We start from the raw sequence: 12,987 nt of genomic DNA, 5'->3' as shown, positions 1-12,987 counted from the left end.
TGAGGCTCATGACAATGAATGAGACGTCAGTAGCCCGACTGAAAAACTTCTCAACAGCCTCCTTTCATTGGAGAAAAAAAAAAACATCGATTGAGGGGTAATCTCATTGAACACAATTTAACAAACTGTGTTTATTCCACGACTCGTTGTTTCCCTACAGCTATGATCTTAAATATTAGATGTGGGTACTGTTGAATGAAAAGTACTGTATGTATCGCCAATTGAATTCAATTTGAAATTGTTTTTGTCTTTGCACAAAAACCCAGTGGAGATTTGTGCTTTTCATTGGACAGAAACATGAAACGAGCAACACAGAGCACATGTTCTCACACAAAACTCAATCAACACATTTTATAACTTTCTATTTTTTTTATTGATGAGGTTCACAAAACAAACCACATTTTTGTATTATTAATTAAAAAATTACATATTTATACTTTAAAACATCTGACTTTACATCTTTCACAAAATGTGTTTCTTTTGCACAGCAAAAATATGACGTTTATGTTTGAGACATAACAAAACAGACAATAAGCACATGGTAGTGAGTGAGTAAAGTTCATGACAGTGCAAAATGAAAGAATTAGGAGAGGTTGTAGGTGTTTTGGTCCACTAAGGCATGGGCAGGGAACCTGACAAAAATGCAATCATGTGTTATGAGCCTTTGTAGATTAAATGTTGCATGGCAAGTTGGAACAAATGCACTTGGCATGCCGTACGTAGCCCACAGACTAGATGGTTTTCCACCACTGAATAAAAGTAAAAACTGAACAGAATATTTTTAGATCAAAGTGGGCACATTTTCAGCAGATATTATTTTCACCACTGGAAAAAAAAATCTGGGTAAACAAGCCTTGAGGGAAATCCTCTTAAATAAGACAGACAGGAATTAGTCCTGCATGTGGTGCCTTTGGAGCACCGGGATTTGGCAGGTTAGAAGCAGACGTCCCCAAATAGATCCTCTTTTATTTGTAATTTTTTTTTTCTGCATGAACACACTTGTAAAATATGATCTTATCACCCAAACCACGAGGATGCATTTTTTTGTACCCCTCCTCACAATAGTTGTACACTTATAGAGGCACGCGTTTAAAGAAGGTCTCGATGATGTCAACAGGTGGCAAGGAAAGACGTTGGCTCAAAACACAACAAAACGGCTTTGGTGTCCTATTACTCATTGTACTTTTATGTGCTCGAAGCCGTTGGAGAGCGCGTGGAGCTCGTGGCTGCTCTCAATGGACGATTCGCTCCCCGTGCTCTCCCCCGACAGCAGTCTGGTGACTTTGAGGTCAGCTTTTAGTGTCTGCACGTCGTTGCCGATGCTCATCTCCCCCAAATCGTTAATAATCTGAGTGAGCTCTTGTTTGCCATCGGCCAGGCATTGGTCCGTGTCCAGAATGTCCTCGCATTCAAAGTGCGTGGCCCTCTCCTCCTCCTCCTCCCCGAGCAAATCCTCCGTGATGGAGCCCAGCTTCGGCGCGCTTCGGCTGCGCTCCACCGGCGGCTTGTAGTTGCACTGGCCGTTCAGCAGCTTCCTGAGGGGCGCCAGGGGGATGGTTTGCTCTCCGATGAGTTGCTGCTGCTGGTGACGGGCGTCGTCCCTCCGCTTCAGGCGCTTGAACTCCGCCAGAGCCGTGGCCGAGGTCTGGTATAGCAGCAGCGCCATGGCTTTCGCCTTCTCCGGCTTGGACACGAGCACGGCGTGGCAGCGCAGCATCACCGCCTTGTGCTTCATCTCGTGCCGGTAAATCCACGCGAAGACCTTGGGCAGCCTCGGGTCCGCCACGCAGTAGGTTATCCGGTGGAGCAAGTACAAGTGTCCCGGTCTCCTCGCCTTGTCATCCACGTGCACCATTCGGATGCCCTGCGAACTGATAGTGAGCCGCATCTTAGTGCCGTTCTTGCCCAGCTCGCTCTTGGCCCAAATCTTGCTGACAGCTACGTCGGTGCAGCCGTCCCCCTTGGACTGGATGGTGGTGGCGTTGCCCAGGTAGAGCACCGTGTACGTGGGGTCATCGCTGGTGATCTTGACCTTTTTCCGCTTGGACTTGAACATGTTGCCCACGCGGTTGAGCGCGCTCTCGGGGCAAGACTTGGCCAAGGAGGTGAGCGCGGAGTAATTGAGACTCACCGCATAGCCCTTTTGTTTGGACTGCTTGTCTTCCTCGATCAGGTCGAACTTATTCTTCTTCCAGGGCAGCATTTTAGAGCTGTTCGCAGCGAGCACCTCGGCTGAGAGAGAAGCAAAATGAACGTTTTTTTTTGTTTTTGTTTTTTTATAAAGCACGTCTAAAGTCGAGTAAATATCGAAGCGCTTTCTGATCCTACTCGAGTCGTGTGTGAGCTACTCTACGAGACACCCTACTTCATGTGCCCGTCCTCTAAAGTGGTCCATTGCTGCATGCTGTGGCCAAAGTGGAGTTGACGACTGAGGACTCGGAGGAGAGCCGACTACAAGATGTGAAGTGAACGTACTGGCACAAACCATTTCGGGATTTTAGGGGGGAGGGGACCGAACCAATATTCGACGCTGACTTGCGAAACTCAAGTCAGAAACGCAACAGGGTAATCCTCGTTGTGTATTTATGTCGCCACCTACAGGTTTTTACGATAGCTGAAATTTCAAGGAATTCTTTTCATTTCTAAAAGTAAATAATAATTATCGTACGATTTACACATCATATTAAACATGTCAGTTGCCATTTTTTAAATTGAAATCAACCATTCACATAAACATCTACAAATGACTTGGCCCCTTTATTACTTTTAAACTTTTTGCCAACCCGTCCCTACAGCGCCGAATTGTATGAATCAGAACAATCTTTATTTTACCAAGTACTGTTTGTCAAAAAGTATGAATTCACTCTAGTACGACGCAGAAAGTCAAGTGATGGAAAATACATTTGAGACATGAAAACATTTAGAGAAAAAGTCACAGAGCAATAAAAGGCTGCTACTAATCTAGAAATGATGATACAGTTTTTTGAGAATTTGACAAAGATATTTATAATCAGTAATTATAATAATAAACCAATGAATAAATAAATACAATAAAAATGTATAATTGTACGTTAGCTGCGAAAAAAGTTAATTGCAAGAGGGAAGATGCTGTTGGAATGTCTGCTTGTTGATTTCTTAGCCGCTTCTCCTCACAAGGGTTGCGAGAGTGCCTATCCCAGCTGTCAACGTGCAGGATGCAGGGTACACCCTGAACTGGTTGCCAGCCAATCGCAGGGCACATGGAGACAGACAAGTCGCACTCACCATCACACCTAGGGGCAATTTAGAGTGTGCAATTAATGTTGCATGTCTTTGGGATGTTGGAGGAAACTGGAGTGCCCGGAGAAGACCCATGCCGACACAGGGAGAACATCCAAACTCCACACAGACGGGCCGGGATTGAACCCTGGACCTCCGAACTGTGAGGCAAACACTTTCCAGCTCAGCCCACCGTGCCGCCTTTTCCCTTGATATCTATATTTTTAAATAGTCCACGTTTTAGTTAGGCGGCACGGGAGCATCTGCCTCACAGTTCTAAGGACCGGGTTCAAATCCAGGCCCTGCCTGCGTGGAGTTTCCATGTTCTCCCTGTGCCTACCGGCGCTTCGTCTTCCTTTCAAATCCCCAAAACATGCAAGTGAAGACTCTAAATTGTCCATAGGTGTGAATGTGGGTGCGAATGGTCATTTGTCACCATGTGCCCTGCGATTGGCTGACAATCAGTTCAGGGTGCCTCCTCCCCAAAAATAGCTCTGATCGGCTCCAGCGCTCCTGCGACCCTTGTGAGGATAAGTAGTTGTGGTGAGAATCACTTGTGAATTTTAAGAAAATGCTATCATTGAGGAAGACCAAAGAAAAGGTTGATGGATGTTGTGAAGGAGGACATGAGGACAGTGGGTGATAGAGAGGAGGATGCACGAGATAGGCTTAGATGGAAAAAGATGACACGCCTAACGGGACAAGCCAAAAGAAAAAGAAGAAGAAGAAGCTTTTATTTCACAGGACCCCTTTGGCTGGACACACATTTGAGACATAATGTAACTGCGTAAGCCACAAAATATAAACCCTATTTCCTTCATGAAAATTTTAACTTAAATTTACAAACTGTTATTTTAATACTAACTCGTTTGTGGATTTTTTTCTTCTTACTGTATTTATCACGAGGAACAATTCTTGCTGTCACGTTTCCTATCAGGACATCTTTGAGAGTTGGACACACTTTAGAGTTGTTCCATAACTGCGTAACTCGGGTTAACTGCAAAATAAATGATATGCATCTGTTATTATGTAAGATATTTGGCGATTAAACATAAATAGGAAAAATATTCCGCGTAATATGGGATTATAAAAAAAATACATCAAATTTGTAATGGCCAGAGTGTTAACGGAATTGGTTTGTTCCATTTCCGGTTCTTCCGACAACAACTCAGTGCACATGTAAATCAATTCATGGCGTCTTCTCGCTTATTTAAAGCTAGATAAAATTCATTTTGAGGAGTGAAGTGTATCTGTGAAAGCTGTTATGGGTAAGAAGAAGGCTGGAGGACTTGGGAGAGCTCTAATGAAGGAGAAATTTCAGACAAGCCGAGGCCACAAGAGGGGCGACTCATGGGTACGTTGTACACATTCGGTCCTATCCAAAAACGCCAAGGCTAATTCCTTTGTTTTTGTTGTATACTGAAGGTTTTAGATCAAAAATGAATCTGAGATAAAAGTTCCGAATTCCATTTTCATGGTCTTTACATCCGTATGTATTTAACAAGTCAGGACTGAGTACCTTTTGTTTGAAATTTTCAAGGGAGAAGTTTTGTGACTGAATAGAATAGAATAGTTGACTAGTTGCTCAAGTGTTTCCATTATATTACTGTACCAGAATTTCGTCATAGATTTGTCTTCAAATACTGCTTTTGTTGTGATAGAACAACAAAATCTTCTTCAATGCCATTCGAAATGTATTTTGTTATAGTACCATACAGTATCAACATTTGTTGTGCCGTTGCGTTTCAATTAAGGAAATAGTATAGTTAGGCACAAATAATCATGGCTTATTTGCATGTTTGTTATTGCATTTCCTGCTATGAGCACATGCTGACTGTAATAACCCAAGCCCGTGATCATGTTTATTGTTTATGTAGTACTTTTCAATGATGTGGAGCTAAACGAGGTGACCAAAATATGAAATAGTGTTTAGTGTTATGTAGTGTAGTTGTGAAACATTGAAAAAGGCAAAACGTCATATTGCTGAATCTCTGAGGAAACATCAGGGTAGAATATTGTGGATTGTGTCATACATAACTGTAGTAGCATTTCTCCTGAGCATGGAATGTTTCCCAGGAGTTCATTGAATTCCTACGAAAGTACTTTTTATCTTTATAGTTGCACACCAGTGAGCTGAATGATGGGTATGACTGGGGACGGTTAAATCTTCAGTCAGTGACTGAACAGAGTTCCATGGATGACTTTTTGGCTACTGCGGAACTAGCAGGAACAGAGTTTGTAGCAGGTAAACGATCCTGTTGTATTCTCTCATAGAGAATGGGGGGGGGCGGGGGGGGGGGATATCAAATGTGTTATGTGACTGAATAATTTTAATTTTCTTCTGTGATGGATAAATGAATGTCATGATTAACATAATCACAAAGAAGGAAGAAGATATCGTAGCGTGCTGTATTTTTCTTTTATTATTTTGTAGAGAAGCTCAACATCAAGTTTGTACCAGCAGAAGCTAGAGCAGGTTTATTGACACCTGAGGAGAAAAAACGACTGAAGAACCTTCATGAAGACAACAAGCATTTTCTCAAAATCCCTCGACGGTAACCGTTCCCTGAAAAACAAAATCAGCATTTATCAGTTTATTCTGATTTTTTTTTTTCTGTCCCCTCCCCAGCCCTCATTGGGATGAAAGTACCAGTCCAGAGGCCCTGCAGCTGGCAGAAAAGGACAGCTTCCTTGTGTGGAGGAGAGAGCTTGCAAAGTGAGTAATAGTATGCTTACTGTTTATGTATCTTCAAACCTCTGGCATCAGTGTGTCAGTAATATGATGGTTGGTGTTTTCAAAGGCTCGAAGAGGAACAGAAGTTGTGTCTTACTCCATTTGAGAGGAATTTAGAGTTCTGGAGGCAGCTGTGGAGAGTCATTGAGAGGAGGTAAAATACAGAATAAAAAAAGAAGTGCATCTTGCTCTGTCTCAGAATAGTCATTGAGAACTGTGGTGATTTTCTGTGACTTTTGCAGTGACGTTGTTGTTCAGATTGTGGATGCCAGAAATCCGTCATTGTTCAGATGTCCTGACCTAGTAAAAATATTCATTTTTTTGTATTATTTTCATCTCATTCATTCATTCATTCACTTACTCACTCAACCCACCTACCTTCCGTTCCGCTGGTCACCAGCCTATTATGTGGTATTAATTCCATTGTTGTGTTCGTGTGCCACAAGGAGCTTTATGTAAAAGAGGTGTCAGAAAATAAGGTGAACATGCTGCTGGTGAATAAGGCAGACCTGCTAACCAGGAAGCAGAGGCAAGCCTGGGCCTCACACTTCGAGAAAGAAGGCCTGAGAGCAGTTTTCTGGTCCGCCCATGCTGAAAGTGACAGGTTGGATGCAGAGGAAAAGGTGAGCACACATTGCATGGCGAGCATGGAAATAAGATACATATTAAATATGCAGAGAGTCCTCACTTTATGATGGACCTGACAGGGGAGGTTTCAAAGTTTCATTGTGGCTATGGTAACAGGGCGTCATAATGCAAGAGCCCGTGTATTTGATTAAAATTTTTGATGTTTTGAGTTAGCATAGAGATCATTTTTAATGTTTTCATGTTGAACCTTTGTATAGAAACTCTCCAATTTGGATGACATTGTTGACTCGGACTATTTCTGCCTTTTCAATGCATTGCGGATCAAGTGACTATTAACTTGGAATGGGGCTGGACAATATGAAATTCATATCACATTATCAGTGATTAAAGTCCTCCGGGTTTTCCCGGGATTCCAGATTTTTAAATTTTCATGAAAATTGCTCCGGAAAATTGAGGAAAAATTGCCTAAAATTAATCCGGATATTAGTTGACAACATGCGTTTGAGTTCGTTGTTTTGCTTTCACGACCGTAGCCATGTTGAGGCACTAACACGAATAAGAGTAACACCCCTCCCCTCGCATTCTCTCAAGCCGTCACTTATTTTGTGTGGTCTTGACATTAATTTACGTGTTTATTTCATAAACGTTGACTAAATGAGCATGCTCCAAAACAACCCTTATTCACCTGGAAACAGGAAATGCAAGTTAACCGTACTGAGCATGTACAGAGCATGTACGAAAGCGCATGTTCAGAACTGCTTCACGTAATGGGAGCGCATTTACGTCGACAGTCATCAACATCATGAGCCATGTCAAAGGAAATTCAGTTACACCAGGGGTACTCATTGCGTCCATGATCGCGAGGCAGTGTGACGGCGTAAAAAAACAACATTAGACTATCATCCACCTCGTCGCTTGATTCAGGTGTGGTCAATTCGTCGAGCGCGTGCACATAAAGACACATTCTAGCAAGCCGGCCTCCTATTTACGGCAGTCCCGTGATGCGTGCCCCAAGCCCCCCAACAGCACGTCACGATTGCCGACAGGAATGTTTGTTCCAATGTGTCGCAAGCTCAAAACATTGCGAGTATGGACCGTTCGTGTTTATTCGTTGACAGGCCAGTGCATTTAACTTTTCTTCAGATAAACTTTGTCAGATTTATTGATGAAAAATTTTAAATACTGTTTTATATCATGATCTACTATCAGTTGAAATTGGATATCATCATTTCTGAGTTTGAAATTTTAGTTTTCTATTTCAGTTATGTATTTGTTTATTTAATTTTTTATTTATTATTTATTATATATTATAATTTATTATTATTTATTTTTTAATTTATTCAAAGTCAATTAATTATAGCCCTTACTGTTAGGACGTCAATTCAACAATTATTTTAAAAAGTCCTGTAAAACCCTCTATAAGTTCATAAAAATGGAGGTCTGGCCCTCCCAGTGATAGCTGCATCTGCTACGTGAAAAGTATGAAAAAACATAACAGCATAACACAGGGTGACAATTCAATAAAGAGAAAAAAAAATTAAAACAAGGACAATAATTTGAGTCAAAGTTGTGTCAAGGGGACATCTGTTCACCTGTTTGGTTGAAAAGGCTCATTTTCATGCCAGCTTCCTTGAGGAAAATGTCGCTTTTAAACCCAATCATACAGCATAGTCCATTTCAGGTGCATCTCAATAAATCATATAGCTTGTGAAATTTTTATGATTTTGTTGATTATATCTTAAACCCAGTGAGAAAATGTGTTCGGTGAATATTTTGTAAATGAACACTGAAATTCATGAACCTTTACACAGTATTGTGTTTACTGACATGCACTTGTATGTTCTACAGGGCATGGAGGTGGTGCAACGAGAATCTGGAGAGAGTGACCAGGAAGTTGGAGCACAGCCAGACAATGAAAACCTGAACTTGAGGGGGGTGGATTACAAGGATGTGGAAGGAGAGGAGAGAGATAACAGGGAGGAGCTGTGGGAAAAGATAACTGTTGAGGAGGAGGAGGAAAAGGAGTGGGTAACCGCTTCTGAAGATGAGGGGCAGGAAGAGGAGGATATTGTTGGGAAATCGAGTCAGGCCCCCTTCCGTAATTCTCCTCGCCTGTTGCACAAAGAGGAGTTGTTAGAGATGTTCAAGATGGTTCACAATAGGCCCAGATATAAAGAAGGACAACTGACAGTCGGGCTGGTGGGTAAAGAGTTTTAACTTAACGTGTTGCATTTTGTTTGGTGCTGGGGATTGCAACAGTCCATAGGGTCAGAGTGGACTAGGTGTTGTAGATATCAAAGTGTCTCTCTATCTGAAATTAACAATTATTGATTCAACAGGTTGGTTATCCTAATGTGGGGAAGAGTTCAACTATCAACACCATTTTCAGGAACAAAAAAGTGTCAGTCTCTGCAACTCCTGGACACACAAAGCACTTTCAGGTACAAGCGTCAACCGCTTCTATTATCACCGTCCACTGGATACTAATTTGGGATGAACCTGAGTATTGCTTCATGTTTCCAGACTTTATTTGTGGAGCCGGGGCTGTGCCTGTGCGACTGCCCCGGTTTGGTTATGCCCTCCTTTGTCTCCACCAAGGCAGATATGATCTGCTCCGGGATTCTCCCAATTGACCAGATGAGAGACCACGTACCTGCAGTCTCTCTCATATCCTTAACATTGCCACAATAAAATACTTGGTCTTCAATTGGAGGCCAGGGTGCAACTGTTAATCAGTAGCCATCAAATGTCGGATAGTGTCTGTTCAGTGTGGCGGGACAGTAGATTATCTGATACATTTTGTTTAACAGTGTTGTTTTCAGGATCTAAGATTTTAGCGACATCACGGAGGAATTTTTTAATGAATTCCCCTACATTGTATGGCTTTTTGGCCCTTGCAATATTCCAAGCCACTTCATATGATGCAAGCGTTAGTCTTTGGATGCCTTATTTTTTTAAAAAACTGCAGCTGCTTTTCTGTCCGATTTTTCAAAATGACTTGTGACTGCAAAGTTCAGTCCCTTTTGGGAATATCAGGGTGATGATAACGTGGAGTGATCTGAAGTGTCGCTGAAGATTTGAAATGCGATAGACGTCTGACACAAAAGGCACAGATGGCTTCCCATTGGGCTCAACCCAAAAATACGAGCTATGAAATACCATAATGAACTCAAACAAAGCACATGCGTGCTGGCATATTAAAAAAAAAACTGAACTTCGATATGCTTTCATGCCACAGGTTTGCCACTCCGGCATCATGCTTTAAAAATATAATGCCGCAAATCTAACTGGCATCACCTTCTCAAAGCTGTGTTATGACCTGAACAAGTGTGTTACGTCTGCCAAACAATCCCTCGGCATGTCCTGGAGGGCACGTATGGCATCAACATCATCAGGCCACGAGAGGATGAAGACCCCGACAGACACCCCACTTCAGAGGAACTGCTTATGGCATATGGATGTAAGACCACAACATACAGTGCAGCGATTTACTTACTATAATAAACAAGTAGGCAAGTGCAGGCAGATACATACTTTATTCATCACGTGCGGCAAATAAAATTAAATATAGAAATCGATTGCTACAACAAGGCAAACAAATGGACAATTGGTTACTCCCAAACTTTATTCAAATTTAGAGTAATTTTCTCCCCCATAGAAAATAAAGGAAATAAGCCACCCTCGCTAAGTATACTGTACAAGCAATGTCTTACGTCTTCATTTTTATAGAATAATATAGAATTAGTAGGTTAAGTGTTACCGTTATTTTGACTTTGAAATCTTAACTAATAGCTAGTAACAATGGCTATTGTGATTCTGGAGTCTTGCTGATTTTATGTGAGTTCACTATTTCACACCAATTTTTACTTATATGTCATCAGAAGGCGATAACTGTCACTATTGTTCCACAAAAGCATTGGCCAACGAAGGAGCAGAAAACTCACTCGCAAAAAGAAGATGCTTTAGAACTGATACATTTATGGGGGCGCCGGTCAGTTCAAGGACAAAATCCTTGAAATTGCCACAAATGTGCCTATTGGGGTCATCTTTACTTTGGTAAACGTACAACGGCTGTTGTTTGTTGTCATGTGAAATGACGTGATATCCTGTTTGTGCGTGTCCAAATGGTCATCTTGCCCCGTGTTGTTAATGTACATCTAGTTGTCTCTGCCTGGGCTAGTCAATTTCTTCCTCTTTTTTTTTTTTTTTTTTTTTTTTAAACAAATCTATGAATTTGTTGTCACAGCGTGAGTAGTTACTAGCCTATTTCCATGACCCCTAACCTCCCACTTGGATAGTGGTTATCCAGAGGGAACATAACTTTTCTCCAGACTCACAAAGGCAAAGAAGATGGTCTTGTCTTTTTTCTTTTTTTTTTTTTTTTTTTTTCAAAGTCATGTGATTACAACTGTTGTGTGTATGAATCTTGTGTGATATGTAGAATTCTAAAATCCATTTGTTTTGGAGGTTTTTTTTTTTTTTTTACAAGAACCTTGTTTTTTTGTGTGTGTGTTCCTTTCAGATATGAGGGGCTTTATGACGTCGCATGGCCAGCCTGATCAGCCCAGATCTGCTCGCTACATCCTGAAGGATTACGTCAATGTGAGTCAGGTTTAAATGTACGAATGTGGCATATTTATAACAACCACAGTTTACCTGAATTAAGTTCCACTTACAACCCACTAAACAGTCATGGGAATCAATTTGACTAGCATTTTGTGTTCTCTCTTTCACAGGGAAAACTTCTGTACTGCCATCCTCCTCCTCACGTAGAGGCTGAGGACTTCCAGCCACAGCACAGCAAATTCCAAAGAAATGATGTGGATAACTGTAACCTCACTTCGACAAGTAACAGAGGAAAAGTCAAGAGAATTGAAAATACAGTGGACAAGAACTTCTTTCATGCGGTAAACTACTTCCTAACTACATCAGTAACATCATTTTATTAGGTTGGTTTATAACCCTTAACGTGAGTTTGAAATGAATCTGTGTTGTCTATTATAGGAGAACGTACGCGCGCTCTCCAAAGGAGTCCAGGGTATCATGGGCTACAAACCAGGCAGCGGAATCGTGGCTCTTGGAAATGCCGGAAGGGAGTCCACAGAGGGAAAACCCTGGAAAAAACACGGCAACAGGAACAAGAAGGAGAAAGTGCGTCGGCTTAATAAGCATCTTGATGCCTGATCATTAAAACAGGAAGCACTAATGTCAGATAGAAATTAGTGCGAATGGGATGGAAAAACACTCAAACTGTGCTATTAATGCTTTGGGGAACTGGATCTCTATGTTGTTGAAGGCTTCATAATCCTAAAGATCCCTTGATGTTAACTAATGGCAAATGTCATCTATGATGGACTGTTATAGTGCCATGAAAAAGTATTTGCCCCTTCCTTGTTTCTGTTTTTTTTTCTTTTCATATCTATCACACACAAATCTTTCAAATCATCAAACCAATTTTAATATCACTCAAAGACAATCCAAGGAAATACTAAATGCAGTTTTCAAATGACAAATTTATGAAGGCACAAAAAAAAAAACTATTCTGATCCTCTGTGAAAAAGTAAATGCCTCCTGAACCTAATAACGGGTTGTGTTTCAGGAATTTCTTGGGATCTCCTGTGACTGGCTGGCGACCAGTTCGGGGTGTAGTCTGCCTTTGCCTGAAGTTAGCTGGGATAGGCTCCAGCTCTTTCGCAGGATAAATGCAGAGGGGTTGCGTCAGGAAAGGCATCCGGCGTAAAAAACTGCCAAACTAATATGAGCGTTCATCTGAGATGACAAGCTGTGACGACCCCTAACGGGATAAGACGAAAGAAATGCATACATACATACATTTGGAGGTAATCAGGGTTGGGTGTGATCTATGAAAATTAACCAGAAATTATGATTGGCCACAATTTATTAATTTACAAGGGGGTTAATACTTTTTCACTGCACCGTAAGTGGTAAAACGTACATACACATTCTGATTGAGTCCCTTTTCAGGCTAAACACAGGAGACACTAAGCCAGTGCTCCATGTACTGTATACAGTAAATACATTTTTAAGAAGCATTTTACATACTATTTATTGTATTGAACCTTTTTTTTTTAAATCTTTGTAGAAATTCCAATATATTAAAATACAAACCTTGACAAAAATTGGTATAAAAATGAGATGTTTTTTTAGTAAAGTAGAAAAGCAAAACTAACAAGCACAACCAAAAAATGGACAAAGTTTGTAAGGAAGGTACTTTTCATTCAAAGTCCATTCGTGATTAATCAAATTATTGTAGTATGAATATTTTTTTTTTTTTACAAGAAATATTTGTGGATTTGGAGATTCTCATTTTGTGTGAATAAAATTTGCCAATTAGTATCCATCCATTTTATGAGCCGCTTATCCTCACAAGTGTAGCCGGAGTGCCG

The 12,987-nt window shown here is 41.1% G+C and overlaps 2 protein-coding genes across 2 annotated transcripts; one reads left to right on the top strand and one right to left on the bottom strand.

Annotated features, from left to right (window-relative positions):
• Positions 1-357: 357 nt before the first annotated feature.
• fam43a (family with sequence similarity 43 member A) lies at positions 358-2,484 on the bottom strand. Its single transcript, XM_061824938.1, has 2 exons — positions 2,366-2,484; positions 358-2,232 (listed from the first exon to the last, which is right to left on the bottom strand). The coding sequence occupies exon 2, from the start codon at positions 2,201-2,203 to the stop codon at positions 1,175-1,177; it is 1,029 nt and encodes a 342-aa protein (XP_061680922.1). The 5' UTR covers positions 2,204-2,232; positions 2,366-2,484; the 3' UTR covers positions 358-1,174.
• Positions 2,485-4,191: 1,707 nt separating this feature from the next.
• lsg1 (large 60S subunit nuclear export GTPase 1) lies at positions 4,192-12,937 on the top strand. Its single transcript, XM_061825464.1, has 14 exons — positions 4,192-4,612; positions 5,377-5,503; positions 5,693-5,813; positions 5,888-5,974; positions 6,060-6,146; positions 6,235-6,295; positions 6,439-6,615; positions 8,429-8,779; positions 8,920-9,021; positions 9,104-9,247; positions 9,917-10,040; positions 11,103-11,182; positions 11,317-11,487; positions 11,585-12,937. The coding sequence occupies exons 1-14, from the start codon at positions 4,523-4,525 to the stop codon at positions 11,762-11,764; spliced, it is 1,902 nt and encodes a 633-aa protein (XP_061681448.1). The 5' UTR covers positions 4,192-4,522; the 3' UTR covers positions 11,765-12,937.
• Positions 12,938-12,987: the final 50 nt, after the last annotated feature.

This window comes from Syngnathoides biaculeatus, chromosome 7, assembly GCF_019802595.1.
Source record: "Syngnathoides biaculeatus isolate LvHL_M chromosome 7, ASM1980259v1, whole genome shotgun sequence".
Taxonomy (NCBI): domain Eukaryota; kingdom Metazoa; phylum Chordata; class Actinopteri; order Syngnathiformes; family Syngnathidae; genus Syngnathoides; species Syngnathoides biaculeatus.
This window is presented reverse-complemented; position numbering and strand designations above follow the sequence as displayed.